This window comes from Galeopterus variegatus, unplaced genomic scaffold (genome assembly GCF_000696425.1).
Source record: "Galeopterus variegatus unplaced genomic scaffold, G_variegatus-3.0.2 Scaffold6603, whole genome shotgun sequence".
Classification (NCBI taxonomy): domain Eukaryota; kingdom Metazoa; phylum Chordata; class Mammalia; order Dermoptera; family Cynocephalidae; genus Galeopterus; species Galeopterus variegatus.
The window spans coordinates 17,861-39,778 of record NW_007732714.1 but is presented as its reverse complement, the minus strand read 5'-3'; the positions used below and the strand labels follow the sequence as shown (position 1 = coordinate 39,778).

Here is a 21,918-nt window from a genome sequence, read left to right as displayed (position 1 = left end):
GGGCAGCGAGGGTGGGCCTGGCTCCAGATCAGCTGTGAGGTTCTCCAGGAGAGAGGCACAGGCTGGGGAGTAGTCTGGGGCCCACTGGAGGTCTGCGGTCCACCTGAAGCCGGCAAGTGAGGCTGCCCCTCTGGGGTGGATGCTGAGGAAGGAGGGGACCACGCTAACGGTACTCTCTCCACAGCTTCCTGCAGGGTTGGCCGGGGAGTCCTCAGGCCCGCATCACAGCTCATCCTCTCCCTCTGCCCAGCCCTGCTCGTCCTGTTCCCTGTATGGGCATGACCCCTAATAAGCCTCTCGCACCCCAGAATCGGTCTTAGTGTCTGCTTCTGGAAGCCTGACCTGTGACAGTCCCACCAGGCTGGGGCAGTGTCATCCCTCCAGGGCATATCGAGCACAGACACTAAGGTGACCCCAGTGATTCCCACCTCCTGCTGCCCACGCTTTTGTGTAATCCCTTCCCTGTGAGTGTGGATGAAATAATAGAACATGACAAAGTGCTGGGATGTCACTCCCTTAGCTAGGCTACGGTCCCTAAGACTCCAGCTTAGCAGGAGAGAGACCCTTGTGACTGGCCTGATGAAGTAAATAGTTATGGCAGAGAAGGCCAAACGGCAGCCAACTGAGGGAGACAGTAAATGTGTGTGTTGTTTTAAGTCACTAAATTTTAGTTATGTTTTATGTGGCAATAGAAAACGAATCCAGGAGTCAACGTCTATCTCCGATGTAGCTGTCTCTCTCCTCTGGCAGTGCTTACATTCCTTGAGGGTCAAGTTCCTCGTCTGGACGAAGGACGCTGGCATAGCTAAGGTCCAAGGTCCACTCAGCATGGTGACTGGCGCATAGGAGGGAGGCACCAGGACACGTAGGTCACTTCCTTTGTGCAATGCTGACCCCATCCATCTCCAAGCGCCATGTGACTTTGGGAAACTGGGCTATGTCTGTACACTTGAGGAGTGTTATAAGACTTGTTTCCATTGCTAAGGACACTACAGTTGATGAGGAAATTTCCTCCTAACCAGGAATTGGCCAGCAGGTGACAAAAGCCAGAGCAGGTGGGGAGTGGAGCTGTCTCTTCTTGGATCTGCTCTGGGATGCTGGATCCTAGCCCAGGCCCTGACTGGCCCATCTGAGATACAGCCTCTGCTGCCTGCCTGCCAGTGCATGCGGGGAGTGGGGAGCAGGAGGACTTGAAGCTGATCCCAGCTCCCTGGCCTGGAAGGTTGAATGGATGGTTTGCAGCGATGGGGAGGCAGGAAGGACGGTGAGGTCAGTGCGGGCAGCGAGGGTGGGCCTGGCTCCAGATCAGCTGTCAGGGTCTCCAGGAGAGAGGCACAGGCTGGGGAGTAGTCTGGGGCCCACTGGAGGTCTGCGGTCCACCTGAAGCCTGCAAGTGAGGCTGCCCCTCTGGGGTGGATGCTGAGGAAGGAGGGAGGGCCTCGTTTACCAGCCTCCAAGCTGCAGGCAGGCAGACGCCGTGGGACACAGGGAGGGGCAGGGCAGTGCAGTGGTCACCAGGTCATGGCCTGGAGCCAGCCCAGGGTTGCATCCCAGCTTCCTGTCTACCAGCTGGGTCTGGGGAAGTCACTTAGTATCTTCTGAGGCTCAGCGTGCACATCTGTAAATGGGGAACCTGATAGATCATTTTCTAGGGTTGTGTTGAGGATAAAATGAGCCAGCCCAGGTAAAGCACTCAACTCGGTGTCTGGCCCATCGTGAGCCTCTGCGAAAGCTTTTCCAATAAAGGTGAGCCCTCCGAGGGCCGACACGCTCATCTCTTGTCCACTGATGTCGTGCCAGCTCCCAGTGTCACTTAGGGGGCGCTCAATGGACATTTGTGGAATTAATGAAAAGGGAGTTATAGGGCCAACTCCCCCTTGTTTGTCTCTTCCTAGAGGCTACATCCTGCAGAGGATATGGGGGTGTTTCTTAGTTAGACCAAGTGGCCCTCTCCATCTAGGCTGGTCTAGTAATTCCTTCCTTCCTTCTAGGCAGGGTGGAGGGCAGAAGGGGGTGTCCAGCCTCATGGGGCCCCTGCTGCTGTCTTTGCTGACCATTCGCCCTTGGGTGGGGTGAAATCTGACCTCACTCAACCCGGAGCTCTGACTCACGCTGGCTTCTGCGCCCACCCAGATCGACTTTCCCGACCGTCAGTTCCCATGCCCGGGCAGGGCTTGCCCCCACTGTTTACTCTTGGCAAATGGACCTTCCTGTTTCTAAGAAAACTAGCTTTAATTGGTGATTATATCATGTCTTTATACAGCGTCTTTCATCCAGGTGCCCGCAGCACCCAGCTTGTTAAGCTGAATCCTTAGAAGGTGCAGGTACTTCAAATAGTCCCCTGGTTCATTATGGCGCCTTGCAGGCTCCCCATAGCATGAGCACCCCGAGGTCACCCAGGGGAGTGTGACCTTGGAGGCTTCCTTGAGAACACACAATGTGCCTGTTTCTGAGGTGGGGCGGGGAGGTGGGGAGACTCTTCCTGTTCCCCTTTCTCCCCTGCAGACCCTCCTTAAGCCCCTCTGTCTGATACATCCCATCTTGGATATTCCTCCCTCCTGCTGGGGAAAGAAATCCCCAGTCCCCTTAGCTGTAGACAAGACACGGCACGAGTGATGGCGTAGGGGGTCTTTAACTCCCACCTCCAATCTCTGTAGGTGCTCCCCACCCCAGCCCCTTGAAATAGACAACAAATAAAAAATTAGGGCATTTGTTAAACAAATGTAACTTTAGTGCATATCTTGAAGTCCTGCCTTCCAACAGATTGCTGTTCCTAACCTCTGATAGAGAAATTTGAGCCTCCCCATCCCCCTCCCCTCCCCTCCACCCATTCTGGTGCCTTCCTGGAAACAAAGAGGGACGCCCCAGGCCCAGCTCAGGACCCTCCCACGGAGAGCTGCAGGGACTTCTCCCATACGGACAAGAGCTAAGCACATCTCACCAAAGTGAGCCCGACTTCCACCATTTCTTGCTCAGAAGCGACACAGGCCAATTTCAAATCAAAGTGACTCTGCTTCCTTCGCCAGGATGGCTTTGGCCTTGTCCCCTTTGGAACAGTAGGTCTGCTGGTGGGACCCTGGCCAGTACTGCAATAGAACCCTCTCTAGCAGTAAAGGGCTCTTTTTTTCCCTGCAGAGATGGCTTCAGCTCGAATTAGATTGATTTTTATTCTAAGTCTGGGTCTAATGAAAGGTGGGGAGGTTTCAGTTCATCCCGACACATTAAAAAAAAAAAATAGAATCTTGCATAATATCGATCATTTGCCATTTTTACTTATTATAATGTTAACACCCTTTAATGTTTAATGTCATAAATATTCAACTGCAGTATAGTATTTCATCGTGTGAATTGGACATCATTCAACTTACCCCTGCTGTAGAACGTTTAATATCCAGTTGCTGATGTTGTTTGCTATTAATAAAGAAGGCACAAGAAATACCAAACATCAAAGAAAAGATCGAGAAATTTGGTTACATTAAAATGGAGAACTACTCACCAGACAACATACTAGAGAAAGTAAAAAGACAAGCTACAAACTGGGTGCAAATACCAAAGGCTCGCTATCAAGCATAAATAAGTAATTTCTGTAAATCAAGAAGAAAAAAATCCAATAGAAAAATAGCCAGAAAGAAAAAAAAAATACAACAACAACAACAAAAAAGTCAAAAGATCAGAACAGGCATTTCATAGAAGAATTAAAAATAAGACCAATAAACGTGGGAAGACCTGCTCAACGTCACTAGGAGACAGATAGACGCAGGTGAAGACCACTGTGTCTGAGTTTCCAGGGGCTGCTCCTGCGACGTGCCATAGACTACGCGGTTTAAACAACAGAAGTGTATTGTCTCACAGTTGTGGGGGCCAGAAGTCGGAGATCAAGGTGTGGCAAGTTTGGTTCCTTCTAGAAGCTGTGAGGGAGACTGTCCCTGCTTCTCTCCTGGCTTTTGGTGGCCTCATGTCTTGCCGATGGTTTCTTTCTGTGTCTTCACATCCTCTTCCCTGTACGTGCATGTCTGTGTCCAAATTTCCCCTTTTCATAAGGACACCAATCGTACTGCATTAGGGACCTCCCAATGGACCTCGTCTTAACTTGACCACCTCTGTAAAGACCCTTCCTCCACATAAGGTCACATGCTGAGGTGCGGGGGGTTAGGACGCCCACATATCTGGGAAGGCAACTCCGGTCACCACGTACCACCAACACACCCTCCAACGTATCTGTCTGAGGGAGGACACGGTTCTACCCTTGACCTCACGAAATACCGCTTAGATTCCCTGAACTGGCTGGAGCGGACAAGCGACAGCAGGTGCCGGAGAGGACGAGATCGACGGGACCTCGCGGGCGGCCGGGGACAGTGAAACTGGTGCAGACACCTGGAAGGGCAATTTGACGCTACCTTGTGAAGCTGATGTGTGTTTCTACTTCTGGCCGTATTCCCAAGGGAAGCTCTTGCCCACGTGCACCATCACAGAGAAACGTGAAAGCACGTCCAGGCAGCTCTGCTCGTGACAGCAGAAGGCTGAAGCAGCTCGAACGGAGCTGGGCGGGAAGCCCTGCCGCGAGCCGAGCGGCCGCGGGCCGCCCGGGCTGCTCTTTCTGGGCCGCGGGCTGGGGAGCAGCGTGTCCCATGCGTGGCGCAGTGCGAAAGGGCAGGAGACAGAGGCGGCCTGTGAAAGCCTAGATGTGGAACTGGCCCATGGTCACTTCTACTCCAATGCCATTGGTGGAAGCAATCATGGGTATTCTGATCACATCAATTCACCCCATTGGCAAAGGAGGGATCCCTCGTCCTAAGTAGCATGATATGGCTGAATGCCTGACACCTGACACGGGACAGATGGAACAGGTGGCAGTTTATTAGTCACATTTACTCATATGGGGGGGGGGGAGGACGCCGCCTGCCATTCAGGGCCACAGTGCAGGACCTGGCCTAAGTGAGCCAGCCAGTGTCTGTGGAAGGAACCAGCTCGAAGACCCCATCCACAGACATCGATGCTAGAGTACCTGTGTGTTCTGGGGCCTGTGTTTGGGGCTGGGAAGGGCATCTGGAAGGGCAGGGGCTTAATTGCCCACCTGTCTGCTGGGCCCAGGATAGTCGGCCATGTGGCCTTGAAATTGGGGCAGGGGACCTTATCACAGACATCCGTGTTCTCTGCCAATGACCAGACAGGACAGGTATCTCATTATAAGCACCAGTTGTGTTCTACTTGTGTTCAGGGTGAGGGTTAACAACGGCTCACCTTGCAGGCCCAGTCTCTGACGGACCCTGCTCAGAGCCAGGGTCTGAGGCCGGGCAGCAGGACGTGCTTTGGCATTATTACAGTGTGCTCATTTGCTGCTGGCCCGGCTTGCAGGAGACAGTGTGCGGAGGTCCCGAGCAGCATAAAGCACCCAGTAGCAGCAAACTGGGCCTGTCTGGCAGCCTCCAGGCCCCGGGAGGGCCTGAGACTGGGCACTGCCTGAGCCACCACCTGCATCTGCGTCAGGGATGCCCCAAGATTGGGGGACAGCCCACCGGACTTCCCAGCTGTTTGGCTCCCAGGTATCCCTTAGGGGATGGGATAGGCAAGGTCCTGGCTGGAAGTGTGGTGGCACCTTGAACAGACCCTCCAGGCCTCAGTTTCCTCAGCTGGCCAGTGGGATGGGTCCAACTGGCTCTTGGGGGAAAGAAAGGGAACTGGGGGCTGAACCTCCACCATCAGCACAGCCCAGCACCCCCGCCCCTCCTCCAGGCAGGCCCCTCATCCTCCTCCACCCCAGCATTCTCTTCTGCTCTGAGCCCCCACAGAAACACCAACCTGGACTTGGGGAATGCGTGGACCCTAGAACCCACAGCCCCTCCCCCTCCCCCCAGTCACAGTGGGCAGGGGAGGCACAGCCCGCCACCCCTTGTTGCTGTGAGGCCCTTCACCTCGCTGAGCCTCGGTGTCCACAGCTGTCCTCACAGAGAGGCAGGACAAGGCAGCAACCTCCCCTCTTGCTCAGGGCTTGGTTCAGGGACTCAAGAAAGGGAAGAGCAGGACACCAAGTTTCAGAGGGGATGTCCCCAGTCCAGGCCGGGTCAGAGGGGGCTGGGTCTACTCTGAAGCTTGTTCTCAGCAGGAGAAGGGGCCTGACCTCTCCCTTCTCTTCTCAGGCCCTTTTCCAAACTCAGGCGCCTTCCTGGCTGTGGACAGACAGCCACCACCTGCCATACTGTCCCACCCTAGACTCGCATATGTGGCTGTGGGATAGTGTTCCTCAGGCCTGGATCTGAATTCCAGTTCTACCTACCAGGCCTGTGACCTCAGCCACTTTCTGAGCCTCCCTGAGCCTACGCTGGGTGGGAGTAGTGGTTGTGAAATGTGTCTGTAAACTCCTCAATGCTCTTCCCATTGAGAGGCGGTGTCTACGTCATCTTTCCTTGTCACTGGGCAGGCTCTTGTGACTGCTTCAACCAAGAGAGTGGGGTAGAAGTGTCACTGTGTGACTTCTGAATTCTGAGCTTAGGTCACAAAAGTCATGGAGCTTTCCCCTTATTTGCTGGGACATTTGTGCTGGAGGCCCGAGCCACTGTGTGGCAAGTCTACCGTGAGGCCGCCATGTTGTAAGGAAGCCCGAGGCACATGGAGAGGCCACATGGAAGAGCCAAACATGGGAGCGATCAGCCTTCAGAGGGTTCGCATGCTGGCCATCCCTTCCCCCCAGCCTCAGAGGCTTCCCAGCTGAGGTTCTAGACGTTATGACAAACCATGCTCATGTGCCTTTTCTGAATTTCTGACCCAGAGAACCTGTGAGCAGCCCACTCTGCTTTGGGGGTGATTCTTTAGGTAGCAATAAGTAATAACCAACATGGTGAGACTTAAACGTGATCTGCAGGGACCAGCAGCACAGCCACAGTCTCTGGGGGCCGTGGGAAGACTAGTGCGTGAATTTGGAATCAGATAGAACCGGTCCGAGTCCTGCTGGGCCTGCATCTCTGTGACCTCACACACATCACTGACTTTTCCTGTGGCCTCCGTTTTTTCACCTGTCATGTGGAGCGGTCGTTTTTGCTCGGCAAGTTTGTTGTGGGATTTTTAATGCTGTGCCTGGAACATGGTAGGTGCTTACAAACTGTGGCCATAAATCCTGTCCGGTCACAGAGGACACGGCTGCCTGTGACAAGAGACTGAGCCAAGAGACACATCTCCTCCAGAATGTGCAGTAGGCACGGTGGCTCCCATACCCGTGGCGGAGGCGGGTGCTGCACCATGGCTCCCCTCAGACCCCCATGGCCCAAGGACAGAGAGCAGCTGGGTCCACAGAAAATGTCCAAAGCCACGGATCACCATTTGCCTGCCCCTGCCCCCATCTCTTATTCCATCTCTGTCCTGACTGGGGATGAGCACAGCCCCCACCATCCTGCAGCCGTGCTGAGGAGACTATTAAGGCTCCTGATGGGCCAGAGCTGACTGGGGCCAGCGGCCGGGCCGGGCCCCCACCAATGGGGACTGTTTCAGGCAGACCCTGACTTCCAGCCCGTTACCCTCTTTCTCTCTCTTCCCCCATGGGATACTGTCTCTCACATCTCTCTAATTACCAGGTGGGATGACTGAGATTTTGAGGACAATTAAGGGGAGGTCTGTCTTTCCCCAAAGCCCCCTGGTGTACCCTCCTCCCCAGCCCTTGCCCCTGTCTGGAGACTTCCTCTAATTTGGAGCCACTTAGAGAAGACAACGGAAACTTTAAAACTAAGAAGAATGTCTCCAGAATGCCTCTTGCCCATTTTATAGCTCCGGCCCAGTGGGCTGGCAAATGTGTTGTCTCTGAGAAGCATGTGAGAGCCCCCTGTTCAAGGGGCCTGTGGTCACAGCGTCCTGCTGTAAAATTAGCTGCAGGCTGGGTGGCTGGGAGGAGGAGAAAGGGGTGGGATATGTCTGCCTAGTGGCCTGGAGTCACCCTGCACCAGAGCAGAGGGAGTCTCCCAGCCAGGTCTGGGAACACTTTGCCTCTGAGGTTGCCTCTCGGGGACCGTCAAGGAGAGTTCCTAGTCTCTCAGAGCACCTGGTGTAAGGCCACAGTAGACCACCAACGAGCATTTGCCAATTTGAGCTGCCTTTGAGATCCACGTGGGAAGGGGTGAGCTCCCTGTCACAGCTGGTGCACAAGCCAGGGCCACTTGATGGGAGGCTGCAAGGGACACTCAGCATCTGGAGGCTGACTCAGGCCGATGGATTCCACTGGGACTCTGAGTCCTGCTGGCCGGAAAGTCTCCAACAGTGATTCCCCCACGTGGAAGGCTGTGTACCAACAAGCCTCTAGGAGCCATTGCGGGGGGGAAAAGCAAACAGGGCTTGTGTGAGAGCCTGGGTGGGGGCTCTCAGAGCTGCAATTCTGAGGCCTCTCTGTGTTCCTAGGAGGCCAGGTGGTGGAGGCCAAGGGTCCTGGGTGGTAAGGCCCTAAGGCCAAGGCAAAGGCAGGTGATCCTGCTCAGAAGAGCAGAGACAATGATTCCGGTGGGGGAGGGGAGGGGAGGGAAGCCTTGGGGTGGGGGGAGGTGAGAGGTGACCTGAGGCAGGCAGGAGGGTGGGGAAGTGATAATGGAGCGAGCCTGGCAAAGCTTGGAGGAAGGGGATTTCGGGAAGTGTTTGGAGAACAGTGGAGGTCAAGGTGGTGGCTGGCCAGGACAGGGACCAAGGGCTTGGGGTTTGGGGGCTGGGGACAGCCTGCTGACCCTGAGGAATTAGAGGTGAGAGGTTGGGGGTGGGGGTTGAAAGTGGTGGTCACCTACCCCAGCTTGCTCTGGTGTGATCTGAGTGACAGCTGTCACCCTGCAAGGAGGTGGCTGTGTCCAAAGGCAACTGGTCCTTTTCCAAGCTCCCAGCCTGGCTTGGTCACTCCCAGGACATCAGGTTACCTCTGGGAAGGGGGTGTGCTCCTTGCAAGGGGCTAAGTATTCCTCTGACTCAACCCTGGGCAGACCTGGAATCCCAGTTCCAGAGGCTACCTGCTCCCATGAATTCCCTGGCTGGGAGCAGAGATCCTTTGGGAGTGTCCCTGACACCAGGAACTGGCCTTTGCCCTATGGTCAGTTCAGTCAAACAGTGGGACCCCATTCGGCTGCAAGGGAACTGCAGGTTAGAGAGCCTATGAGTTTTGTCAGGGACTCCTTCTGTGGGGGGGACCTCCCCTTCCAATGGCACTAGGCTGCCCGATGGCAGCTTCAAGGGGTCTGGGTTGCTGGAACCATTTCTCAGATGGGGAAGACTGAAGGTCTGTGTGTGGCTGAGCTCAGCTTCCACAGCAAGGACAGAAGCCACAGCTCCTCCTTCTCAGGTCTCTGCACCCTCCCCCCTTCCCCACACTCCCCTCCCCAGGGACAAATGCTACCCAACCATTTCACCCCGGGCTTTCCACTGTCTCCACCAGACGCTCTTCCTGTCTTCATAAGAGAAGGAGGACAGGGAAGGAAATGTGGGGACAGGTTTGCTAAGCGCTGCTAAGCCCTGCTGTGATCGCCCTGATTCTCTCTTCCCTTCACCTCCTCCGGGCAAGCTGGGCAGCTCCCACTGGTTCAGGACTGTTCTGGGCTTCCAGGAGCCCCTCCGTGGTCCTGGGTAGCTGTCCCTGGAGGCAAGAGCTTAGGGCATTGGCCCCTGCAGGAGGAGGCCTCGGGCNCTACTTGTGTTCAGGGTGAGGGTTAACAACGGCTCACCTTGCAGGCCCAGTCTCTGACGGATCCTGCTCAGAGCCAGGGTCTGAGGCCAGGCAGCAGGACGTGCTTTGGCATTATTACAGTGTGCTCATTTGCTGCTGGCCTGGCTTGCAGGAGACAGTGTGCGGAGGTCCCGAGCAGCATAAAGCACCCAGTAGCAGCAAACTGGGCCTGTCTGGCAGCCTCCAGGCCCCGGGAGGGCCTGAGACTGGGCACTGCCTGAGCCACCACCTGCATCTGCGTCAGGGATGCCCCAAGATTGGGGGACAGCCCACCGGACTTCCCAGCTGTTTGGCTCCCAGGTATCCCTTAGGGGACGGGATAGGCAAGGTCCTGGCTGGAAGTGTGGTGGCACCTTGAACAGACCCTCCAGGCCTCAATTTCCTCAGCTGGCCAGTGGGATGGGTCCAACTGGCTCTTGGGGGAAAGAAAGGGAACTGGGGGCTGAACCTCCACCATCAGCACAGCCCAGCACCCCCGCCCCTCCTCCAGGCAGGCCCCTCATCCTCCTCCACCCCAGCATTCTCTTCTGCTCTGAGCCCCCACAGAAACACCAACCTGGACTTGGGGAATGCGTGGACCCTAGAACCCACAGCCCCTCCCCCTCCCCCCAGTCACAGTGGGCAGGGGAGGCACAGCCCGCCACCCCTTGTTGCTGTGAGGCCCTTCACCTCGCTGAGCCTCGGTGTCCACAGCTGTCCTCACAGAGAGGCAGGACAAGGCAGCAACCTCCCCTCTTGCTCAGGGCTTGGTTCAGGGACTCAAGAAAGGGAAGAGCAGGACACCAAGTTTCAGAGGGGATGTCCCCAGTCCAGGCCGGGTCAGAGGGGGCTGGGTCTACTCTGAAGCTTGTTCTCAGCAGGAGAAGGGGCCTGACCTCTCCCTTCTCTTCTCAGGCCCTTTTCCAAACTCAGGCGCCTTCCTGGCTATGGACAGACAGCCACCACCTGCCAGACTGTCCCACCCTGGACTCGCATATGTGGCTGTGGGATAGTGTTCCTCAGGCCTGGATCTGAATTCCAGTTCTACCTACCAGGCCTGTGACCTCAGCCACTTTCTGAGCCTCCCTGAGCCTACGCTGGGTGGGAGTAGTGGTTGTGAAATGTGTCTGTAAACTCCTCAATGCTCTTCCCATTGAGAGGCGGTGTCTACGTCATCTTTCCTTGCCACTGGGCAGGCTCTTGTGACTGCTTCAACCAAGAGAGTGGGGTAGAAGTGTCACTGTGTGACTTCTGAGTTTAGGTCCTGAAAGTCATGGAGCTTTCCCCTTATTTGCTGGGACATTTGTGCTGGAGGCCCAAGCCACTGTGTGGCAAGTCTACCATGAGGCCGCCATGTTGTAAGGAAGCCCGAGGCACATGGAGAGGCCACATGGAAGAGCCAAACATGGGAGTGATCAGCCTTCAGAGGGTTCCCATGCTGGCCATCCCTTCCCCCCAGCCTCAGAGCCTTCCCAGCTGAGGTTCTAGATGTTATGACAAACCGTGCTCACATGCCTTTTCTGAATTTCTGACCCAGAGAACCTGTGAGTAGCCCACTCTGCTTTGGGGGTGATTCTTTAGGTAGCAATAAGTAATAACCAACATGGTGAGACTTAAACATGATCTGCAGGGACCAGCAGCACAGCCACAGTCTCTGGGGGCCGTGGGAAGACTAGTGCGTGAATTTGGAATCAGATAGAACTGGTCCGAGTGCTGCTGGGCCTGCATCTCTGTGACCTCACACACATCACTGACTTTCCCTGTGGCCTCCATTTCTTCACCTGTCATGTGGAGCAGTCATTTTTGCTTGGCAAGTTTGTTGTGGGATTTTAACACTGTGCCTGGAACACAATAAGTGCTTACAAACTGTGGCCACAAATCCTGTCCAGTCACTGGCAGAGGACATGGTTATCTGTGACAAGAGACTGAGCCAAGAGACACATCACCTCCAGAATGTATGATAGGCACAGTGACACCCATGCCAATGGTGGGGGCGGGCGCTGCACCATGGCTCCCCTTAGACCCCCATGGCCCAAGGACAGAGAACAGCTGGGTCCACAGAAAATGCCCAAAGCCACGGAGCACCATTTGCCTGCCCCTGCCCCCATCTCTTATTCCATCTCTGTCCTGACTGGGGATGAGCACAGCCCCCACCATCCTGCAGCCGTGCTGAGGAGACTATTAAGGCTCCTGATGGGCCAGAGCTGACTGGGGCCAGTGGTCGGGCCAGGCCCCCACCAACGGGGACTGTTTCAGGCAGACCCTGACTTCCAGCCCGTTACCCTCTTTCTCTCTCTTCCCCCACGGGAGACTGTCTCTCACATCCATCAACTCTCTAATTACCAGGTGGGATGACTGAGATTTTGAGGACAATTAAGGGAAGGTCTGTCTTTCCCCAAAGCCCCCTGGTGTACCCTCCTTCCCAGCCCCTGCCCCTGCTGTGATCGCCCTGATTCTCTCTTCTCTTTACCTCCTGCGGGCAGACTGGGCAGCTCCCGTTGGCTCAGGACTGTTCTGGGCTTCCAGGAGCCCCTCCGTGGTCCTAGGTAGCTGTCCCTGGAGGCAAGAGCTTAGGGCATTGGCCCCTGCAGGAGGAGGCCTCGGGCCAGCAGGAAGCCAGAGGCAGGAAGCAGGCCGATCAGGAGTCATACAGCACAGATGGCTTCCTCTGTCCCCACTCAGCAAGCCCAGAGCCAGGAGGCCCCCGGGCCACTCACAAGCTGGGCAAGGAAAGACTGCACCCCTCAGCTGGTGCAGACGGCAGCCACCTGTCTCACTGCACAGGCCCAGAAAGGGGCAGACACCTGCCGTGGTCACACAGCCTATCTCCCACAGCAGGTCGAGGGGGTTGGGGACTGGAATCCAGGGATCCTATGCCCAGAGCCAGGTTCCCCTTCACCCTGGCCTGCTGAACACCTGCGGAGCGTGTGGCCAGTCCCCCTGGGGGGACGCCAGGAGAGGAGCCTTGTCAGGGGTTGGCATAGCAGGGCCTGGCCCCAGCTCTAGCTCTGAGGGGAGGGCTCCAGCACAGGTGCTCAGGGACGTCAGAGGGGCTGGTCAGAGTTGGCTGTAGTTAGGGACGACTGGGAGAGGAGCAGCGGGAGGGGAGCGTTTGAATGGGCAGAAGCTTCTGGAAGCTTCCTTCTGGAACCACTAGAAAGCGGGGCTCACATTCTGGTACCATCTCTTACTGGCCTTGGATGAGTGACTTACCCCATGTGTGCTTTAGTTTCTTCTCATGGAAAATGGGGTAAGGACTGACTGTGAAGATACACGCGTTGTAACAGCCTGACCTTCTGTGTTTCTACATGTTAGCTCCTCTTCTGATTATCACACTTCCTTCCCCCAGGGCAGGGGATCAGCTGTCCTGGGGCCTCCAGGCCCCAGGCCAGCTCTGGGGACAGTTAAGCTCTCCAGCTCCGGGGACTGGTGGGCTTCCGGCTTGAAGCCAGCACTGCCGGCCCTGGCAGCCGACCAGATGTGGCAGGTCCAGCTGCTCAGATGGACGGGGGCTGCCATCGAGGCTGAGCCGGGGCTGCCAGGGCTGCACTGGACACGCAGGTACCACCAGGGGCAGGTGTGGGCACTGTCTGGCATATCTACTGGAGAGTTCCCGTGCGGGCCAGGCCTGGTGGGGACGGGCCTCATCCCTCTGGAGTGTGTGTGAGGCGAGGGTGTGATGGAGGTCCGGCTTTCACTTCCTCCTCAGGGTCACTCCATTTCTCTTTTGTTTGTCTCTTTGCTTTCTCAACACTTGGGGCATTTTTAATGTCCCCAGGGCCCCCCAGGCTGGGGTAATGGAGGGAATGCTAACCACAGAGCAATAGGCGTGTTGGATGGGGGGATCCTGCAGGCCAGGCTGATGCAGGCACCCTCTCCACAAGCAAACCAGGGGATGTCTTGTCCTCTCTACTGATCCTATGAGAGGACTGAGCCTCCTAAAGGATGGTGTCCCAACCCAGAGTCACACAGATCAAGAGGTCTAGCCACATTACAGTCTGAGTGTCATCAGCTGGTGTGGGTGGCCCTGCCTCAGAGACCTCTCCCTGACCCTCCAGAGCCTGAAGCCAAGCCTTCCCAACTGGTGGCAGACCTCAACTTACTGTGTGTCCTTGGCCAGATGCCTCTTCCTGGGCCTTGGTCCCCTGTCCATGGAGAAAATAGTTGGCTGAGAGCTCGCGGAGATCCTGGTGGCTTAGGCGGTCTCTGGATTCGTGGTTTTTGCCCAAGGATCCCACAACCCCACCCACTCTGAAAGGCTCAAGGCAGATGCCTGGCAGGGAGGTCCCCATCCTGTCTTTTGTCACCTTCCAAACTGTTGTCTGGACCTGGAGTGTTGCCAGCCCGGGAGGAGCACTATTTAACGAGCTTGCCCTGGGCTGCCCCAGCCCTGCTGCAGCGAGGGAGCGCCGTGTTTTTTGCTCAAGGATCCCACAACCCCACCCACTCTGAAAGGCCCAAGGCAGATGCCTGGCAGGGAGGCCCCCATCCTGTCTTTTGTCACCTTCCAAACTGTTGTCTGGACCTGGAGTGTTGCCAGCCCGGGAGGAGCACTATTTAACGAGCTTGCCCTGGGCTGCCCCAGCCCTGCTGCAGCGAGGGAGCGTCCAGACCATGGTAGGCTGGGGCTGCCCTGCCTCCCTCCACGGCCGCCTTCCCTGCACCTGTGTCTCCTCCCCAGGGAGCTCCACTGAGGCTTCAGTACTGCGGTCCCCTCCCTCCCACCCATGAGGGTCACCCTCCCAACCCTGACCTCAATCCTGACCTCATTCCTCAACTCTGACCTCATCCCATGACCTTGACTTAATTTGTGATTCTGACCTTGACTTCATGCCTGAACTCACTCTGACCTTGACCTTGCTCCTTTCGCTGACATTCTTGACCTTGACCTGATGTTGTCCCCGGTCTGACCTGGGCTCCCCTTAATGAGTGGCCAGTCCATTCATCTGGGTCCTGATGTGAGTCTCCGCCTTCCTGGACTTGGTGGGGGCTGCCGAGGTGACAGTGAGGGGACGAGGAAGAGAGGGGTGGAGGGAAGAAGAGAGGGGTGGGGGGCCAGGCTTGGTGCTTTGCAGCAGGGGTTGGGGCTCTGCTCTGGCTGAGAGGACGTGGGTCCTGTTGGAGGGTCGGGGGTTGGTATTCGGGGCAGCGTGGCTGCTCAGGAGCTGTGGGTCCTTCCTGTCTTTGCTCTTGTCCTGTAGGCTGCATGGGGCTGCCCTTTGCTGCCCCCGAGCTCCAGCCCCTGGTCTCCCCGCAGGCTCTCAGTCTTGCTGATGTTTCATACCTGAGCCTCAGCCGCCCTCATCAGTCCTTTTTGGCCTGAGAATTCTGACTCAGCCATCAAGTCTCAGCTTGCCACCGAGTAGCGAGTGGTGCGGGGCTCCTCTGTGTCCTCAGTGCCTGCCTTCCCCCCTCTGCTGATTGCCCATCTCCAGCTGGACTGTGAGCTCTTTGGGGACAAGGATGGGGCCTGACTCAGCGCTGGGTCCCCTAGGACTGGGCACAGGGCCTGAGTGGAGGTCAGCAGGTGTCTAATAAATGTCAGCAGGCATTTGAGGTAGGCGTTCTCTTGGTTTTATAAATGGGGAAACTGAGGCTCAGAGAGGGCAAGCGAATTTCTTAACATCACAGAGGCTATGAGCAGCAAAGCCAGGATTTAAACCCAGGTCTGAGTGACCCCCTTCTTCCCTGGGGTGTTCCTTTCAGAAGAATTTTATATTTCAGGGACCCGTTTATAAAAGGGAATTTCCAAGACAGCTGGGCTGCAAAGAGCCCTGGTTGGGAGATCAGAAGCCCAGCCAGGGTCCCCCTTGTGCAGTCAGAGAAAACGTTCCCTCCTCCCTTGCAGAGCTCAGGAACACAGTAAGGCAACCTGCAGCAAGGGGGCCAGGAAAGGCTGGGCTGAGGCCGGGGTGGAGGACGCCGGGGCCGAGGGCAGGTCTGAGGGAGAAGGGCAGAATATCCCACAGACGGAAGTGATCATTTTTTATTAATCAGAGGGAAATGTATATGTAATTATGGGAGATGAACTCTGCGGGGAAATTCTTTTCTTTATGATGTCTAAAGGGATTTATAAATATTACAGAGGTTTTACAGCATCATAATGTCCCAGCTGCCCTGCCAGCCCCCTTTCAAAGGATTAGTGGAGACAAAGCACCCAGTAAAAGCTAATTATAAGTCAGGCGGGCACTGCTGTTCCTGATGTGGGCCCAGGAAGTGGGGGAGAGTGCGGGGGTGGGGGGGACAGGAGTGAGTGGGGGAGGGGAGACCACACAGGCACTGGGGATGGGGTGGGGGGAGCCCAGGCTGGGGGGTAGACGAGGTCTTGGCAGAGAGGCTGGTGCAGACAGGGCTGGGGTGGGGCCCACATCTGGGCCCTCCATGCACCTCTCCCCTCGCAGAGCCCACGCCCTTCTTTTCCCCCATCAAGAGCCAGTTCTGGGCCGCCCGGTGGCGCACTGCTACAGTGCGCCGCTTGGGAGCGCAGCGGCGCTCCCGCCGAGGGTTCGGATCCCACATACAGACCGGTTCCTGCTCACTGGCTGAGCAAGGTGCGGGCGCAACACCGAGGGTTGCGATCCCGTTGCCGGTCCCAGTCCGGTACTGGCGCAACACTGAGGGTTGCGATCCACTGCCGGTCACGAAAAAAGACAAAAAGAAAAAAAAAAAAAAAAAAGAGCCAGTTCTGGGACTCACTGCGCCAGGGGCTCTAATGATGGCTGCTCAGGGAAAGGTCCCTGGGGGGGCGTTGTCATTCAGGACTGCAAAGCTGTGGGAGATGAGGCATGGCGGGGTGACCTCATGAGGAAGGGACCACTGCGAGGCCTCATCTGGTATCTCGCAGGCACCAAGAAGAGCCCGGAAAAGAGCAGAAGGCGCAGCCAGCTCCAACGTCTTCTCCATGTTTGATCAGTCCCAGATCCAGGAGTTTAAAGAGGTTGGTCAGCTGCCCATGGGGCCACTAGGAAGGTTAACAGAGCTCACGAAAATCAATTAGGGGCCTGACACAGGGTCAGTGCTCAGTCGCCTGGGGCTGGTGATGTTGTCATTATTCTTTGAGGCCACCATGGCATGCCTCAGAACCTGGAGTAAGGCCATTCTCTCTCTGGGCCTCAGTTTTCCTCTCTGGAAACTGGGGCTGCTGAGACCCTGAAATGATGGAGTGGGTCTGGAGCCCTGCAGCGTGAATACAGCAGGAGCTCGGAGAGGACTGACCACAACTCCCACGCTGCTGTTCCTGCTAAGCTGGGGAGCTGGGGGGCCAGAGGGGCTGCGCTGAGGTTCCTCCAGCAGCAGTTGGCAGGAGGGTGGCCCTTGGGGGAGGGCGCCCGGGGGGTGTGGCTGGGCATGGGCGGGAGGGCAGCTGCTCAGTGCCTGTGTCTCTGCTAGGCCTTCACCATCATGGACCAGAACCGGGATGGCTTCATCGACAAGGAGGACCTGAGGGACACCTTTGCTGCTCTGGGTGGGTGACCCAGCAGCCAGGGCAGTTTGAGGCTTGGGGAGGAGCCGAGTCCAGGCCACCCTGAAAGAGAGGGCAGCTGGCGGCATGAGGGGCTTGGGTGCTTGGGGGGTGCAGAGGTGGGTCAGCTGCTGCCTGGAAGGTCAGGGAAGGTTCCTGGTGTTGGAGGAGGACATGGCCGTGGAAGAGGAGGGAATTTCAAGGGCAGGGTGCCCGTGTAAAGGCCGGGCGTAGGCGGGCTGGGTGTGGTGAGGGGCAGAAAGAGCAGGGGGAGAAGCTGGGGGCAGGGAAGTTTCCACTTCCAGGGAGGCTTTTGCACCCTCTAAGAGACCAGTGAAAGGCCTTAAAGCACCATGGGGGGGTTGAGGTGGGGGAGGGGGGCATAACAAAGTCATCTCTGGCCTGAGCCTTGAGTGCCTGAGAATCTGAGTGTCTGCTGGGACCACGGGGACTCCCAGAGTCCCCACCTCCAAGCAGCCCGCTGCCGCCCTCCTAGGGCACATGAGCCCCGAGGCCCAGGCCGTCAGCCCCTGTGCACTTCAGCTGCAGCTTCTCTGTGCCCCAGTTTCCTCATCTGTAATATGGGGATAAGGACCGAGTTGCTCTCCTTTCCGGGGAGGCTGAGGTGGAGACAGGGGGCAGGGGTGAGGCTGGGGCAGCCCGGTGCTGACCGTGGGCTGAATGCTCCCCCACAGGGTCTCCCAACAGGTGGGCAGGGCCCTGGGGCTGAGTGGGGGTCGGGGGCGACAGTGGAGCTGGGAGACTCTGCAGGACCCTCGATGGTCCCGAGCGCTGCTCTCCGGGGCTGCTGCAGATGGGATCTCCTCTAGCCCCATTAAGCTCCTGGGTCTCGTCCCCCAGGCCGCATCAACGTCAAGAACGAGGAGCTGGAGGCCATGGTGAAGGAGGCTCCCGGGCCCATCAACTTCACCGTCTTCCTGACCATGTTTGGGGAGAAGCTGAAGGGTGAGTCGGGCTCCAAGGGGCTCTGGGGACAGGGTAGGGGTGGGTGTGGGCTGGCGGGGTCCTTTGTGCGGACCTATCCCCCACCCCCACCCTGGCACACTCACCATAGCTGGGAGCAAGGTGTGGCCCCCGACACGAACCCTGGGTGCACACACCTTCCAGGGCCTGCCTCAGTTTCTACCTCTGCACTGCAGATGGAGTTAACTATAAAAACCTGCCTTGGGAGCACTTTGCCCACGTCAGGCCGGTGCCCCCCACCTTGCTCCCCTAGTCCCACCCACCTCCCTTCCTGTGGGCTCATTTGGTCTGTTCTGCTTCATTGTTCCTTGCTGATGGGGAAGACGGGAAAAGGGGGCTGGGTGGCTCCAAAAGCTACTTTGGCCAAGCCCGGAGCTGGACAGGTTACTTCACTGGTCTTATTCTGTAGCCACCGCAGCCCCCAGGGAGTCTCACTCATGAATGAGGTGTCTCAGGCTTAGGTTGTGACATCTGCCCCACGTACCCCTGCAAACAAGTGCCAGGATGCAGCTGCAACCCCGACCCCTGGCTCTAACCATTGTACTCTCCTGAGACCTGCATCAGGCCTGGGGCAGGGGTGGGGGCCATCTCTGTCCCCTTTCTCTCCTGGCCCCTTTAATGACGTCCCCTGAACTTGAGGTCTCCATGGTCAGAAGGAAGAGCCAGCCTGGGAGGCGGGTGTTGTTGTCACCCGCCCTCAGGCCACCCCTGCCTGGTGTCCTGCCTTGGCCTCCCTCCCTCAGCTAGGTCTGGGGTCAAGACCTGGCCTCCTGGAGACCCCCAAGGTGGCCTTGAACAGGCTCATCTGCATCCTGTTCTCAGTTTTGCATCTGTAAAATGGAGGTATATTAGTTTCCCGAGGCTGCTGTAACAAATCACCACAAACTTGGTGGCTCAAACAGCAGAAATGAATTCTCATGGCTCTGGAGTCTGGGCGTCTGAAGTCCAGGCTGGGCTGAGCTGCCTGAAGCTCCCGGGGACAACCCGCAATTTGCATCTTCCGCTTCCAGGGGCCGCTTCGCGCCTCTGTACCCGAGGTCACAAGGCCCCCCCTCTCCTGTCTAATCTCCCTCTGCCTCCCTCTTATAAGGACACTTGTCATTGGATTTAGGGCCTAGCTGGATAATCCAGGATGATCTTCTCATTCTCAAAATCTTCAGCTCCCATCTGCAAGTCCCTTTATCTGAATAAGGGACATCCACAGGCTCTCGTGGGGGTATCTTTTGGGGGGCCACCATTCAACCACTATAGAGCAGTCCTATTGAATATCACAGATTTTCCTGGGTGGGTTATCAATTCTCTCATGGGCCGTGACCCACGGGAGAGGCCAGTAGCCTCCTCGCACAATGTCCTGGCTGACTACACCTAGAAGGAGGTTGATGACGGACCTGGGTGTTAGAGATGAGGAAACTGAGGACGGGAGAGGGCAGGCACCCTCATCTGGGGCAGGCTTTGGACCACCTCCAGGCATCTGTTAGGGGTGATTCCCAGGACCATGCCACCTCCCGGAACTGTTTAGAAGTGCAGGAGGCTGGGGCAGGGGCCGTGCACTGTGGGAAAGACACGTGGGACTCCAGCCAGCGACTTTAATGGCAGCAGATGAGCAGCCTCGGTCTTTCATCCAGAGGAACATGATAGAGGGAAACTGGTTGGAGGCCAGTGGGAGGGCCTGGGGAAACGGCCTTCGGGTCTGCCAGGGTGGACAGCACAGGGCCTGGCCCAGGTGACAAGGCAACAGGCATCTCCCATGCTGGTGGTGTGTGTGTCGGGGGTGAGCTGAGGGGACCCTGCTTTTAAGAGCAGGAAACAGTGAGACCATCCAGGGGTGCTCAGGAGAAGGGGACAGGGCTCTTTCTCAGCTCATGGTGGGCCTCAAACTGGTTTACAGATGGGAGATTGAGGCCTCCAGTTTGTGTCAGTCTGTGGCTGAGCTGGAACTGTGACCCAGGGCCTGCTGCAGGCTGCAGGGCAGCAGCTTTTTCTCATTTTTGCAGGGCGCCGGGACGGGGGCTCCAGCTGAGCCTGTCATGCAGACTTGTCCCAGCCTACAAGAGAGGCCAGCGGTAGGGGACAGGAGCCGGGAGGGCAGGGAGTTGGGGCAGACACCGCCTCATCCTGCTAATTGGGACGAGGAGACTTTGTCATGAGGTCCCCAACAACGATGGGGGGAGCAGCCACTCTGCTGCCCATTTTACGAGGTTTGCAGTCCCCAGAGCAGAGGCGCTCTCTGGGGAGGAGGGAGGGAGGGGAGGATGGCCCGCCCAGCCTCCCAGACACCCGTGACAGGGAACAGTGGGGCCGTGGTGAGTGTCCTGCAGCTCGGCCTGAGCTAACCAAGTCCATGTGCATTGTCTTCAGGAGGGTGGGCTGGAGCCGGTCACAAACCTGCCCCAGCACCGAGGCTTCTTCAAAGACATCAGGAATAATTTTCAGCTAATCATTGAAACCTGGCAGGCTGTGGCCCCAGAGGCAGACACCCCACACCAGCCTCCATCACGATCCTTTGGCTGCTCAGCCCTCAACGGCCTGGAGCTGCCCCCAATCCCCACTGTGAGGGCCTGGACCCAGCCCCAGCCGGATCCTGGGCTGAGCCTCTGGGCCGGGAACACCGGCTCCCTGCCACCCTGCCCACAGCATACCTACATCTCTGTCTTCCAGGAGCTCCAGGCCTGCAGGGCCAGCATGTGCCAGGCTCAGTCACCCTGGGCCAGATGCTTCCTCTCTCCGGGCCTCAGTTTCCCCATCAGTACAACGAGGAGGCTCGGTATTCAATCCCATCATGGGTATTAGAATCATGTCTTCTAATGACATCTTCCCCCAAACTATGAAAGTGATAAAACCAGAACTGCTCTGCCGCCAACCTCCCTTTGCCTGTTGGCCCGACTGCCCTGCCTCTGATGGGGACAGTCTTGCAGACCCCACCAATGCCACTGTCTGAGCCCAGCCTTTGGTCCCCCCACCCCCAGTGTAGAACTCTTTTTCCTCCACTCACAGCGTTTTGGGCACAGCTTGGGAAACCAGCGAGCCCCAGAGCTGATGCCCCTCCCGACCTCACTGATCATGCGGCAGCATCAGCTGCAAGACCTTGGACAAGTCACTTAACCTCTCCGAGCCTCAGTTTCTTCATCTGTAGATAGGGACAATTGCCAGGAAGGTTAAGGACATGGTACATGCATAGGCAGGGTCTCCATGTACGCTCGTGCAGGTTGTTCACAACCGCGTGCACGCAGCGCCCTTGTCTATTAACACCGTTGCTTGTCTCTGAGCCCTCCTTGCTGGTGCTCACGTGGCCTTGGCCCTCGCTGTGGAGTGAACGTTGAAGAGGAAGCTCCTCACAGCTGCCTGTGGGGACCCCTCTGCAGGGGACCATGGGACCTGCCCCCACCCCTGCCCAGCCTGACGCCTGTCTCTGTGGGGCCCTCTGCACCCTGCCACTCTCGCTGCCCTGTGTGTGCTGCTTCTAGGCACGGACCCAGAGGAGACCATTCTCCATGCCTTCAAGGTGTTCGACACTGAAGGCAAAGGCTTCGTCAAGGCTGATGTGTAAGTCCCCTGCCCTCCTTGGGTTTTTCTCTCCCCAAAGACTCAGGTGATAAACGAGCTGGGGTGGGGTTGGGGGGGTGATGGTCCAGTTTCCTCTCCCACCCAGAACTCAGCTAGGCTGGGGCAGAGTCTGGCAGGAGCCAGGAGGCTGCTGCCCAGCCCTGCTCAGCATCTCTTGACGTCCCTTCCCCTCTCTGGGCCTCAGTGTCCCCATCTCTCTATGTGTGTGGAAGTGGACAGGGAGTGGGGGGTCACTTGGTGGCAGGGGTGG

General features: G+C 57.2%; 1 protein-coding gene across 2 annotated transcripts; it reads left to right on the top strand.

Annotated features, from left to right (window-relative positions):
• The first annotated feature begins 823 nt into the window (after nucleotides 1-823).
• On the top strand, nucleotides 824-21,651 carry LOC103606469 (myosin regulatory light chain 10). 2 transcript variants are annotated; one of them, XM_008591059.1, is made up of 6 exons: nucleotides 824-865; nucleotides 13,008-13,219; nucleotides 16,503-16,595; nucleotides 17,048-17,123; nucleotides 17,982-18,086; nucleotides 21,569-21,651. In XM_008591059.1, the coding sequence occupies exons 3-6, from the start codon at nucleotides 16,560-16,562 to the stop codon at nucleotides 21,649-21,651; spliced, it is 300 nt and encodes a 99-aa protein (XP_008589281.1). In that variant the 5' UTR covers nucleotides 824-865; nucleotides 13,008-13,219; nucleotides 16,503-16,559. The 2 variants fall into 2 exon arrangements, with proteins under 2 accessions (XP_008589281.1, XP_008589282.1); XM_008591060.1 differs by lacking the exons at nucleotides 824-865; nucleotides 13,008-13,219 and adding an exon at nucleotides 15,355-15,520.
• The last annotated feature ends 267 nt before the right edge of the window (nucleotides 21,652-21,918 follow it).

What these genes read in the sequence shown, in the direction of transcription:
- LOC103606469 (XM_008591059.1), top strand. Translation starts at nt 16,560, where the DNA reads ATGTTTGATCAGTCCCAGATCCAGGAGTTTAAAGAG. An exon ending in AGATCCAGGAGTTTAAAGAG is followed by an intron (nt 16,596 to 17,047) that starts GTTGGTCAGCTG and finishes TGTCTCTGCTAG; the next exon opens with GCCTTCACCATCATGGACCA. An exon ending in GTTTGGGGAGAAGCTGAAGG is followed by an intron (nt 18,087 to 21,568) that starts GTGAGTCGGGCT and finishes TGCTGCTTCTAG; the next exon opens with GCACGGACCCAGAGGAGACC.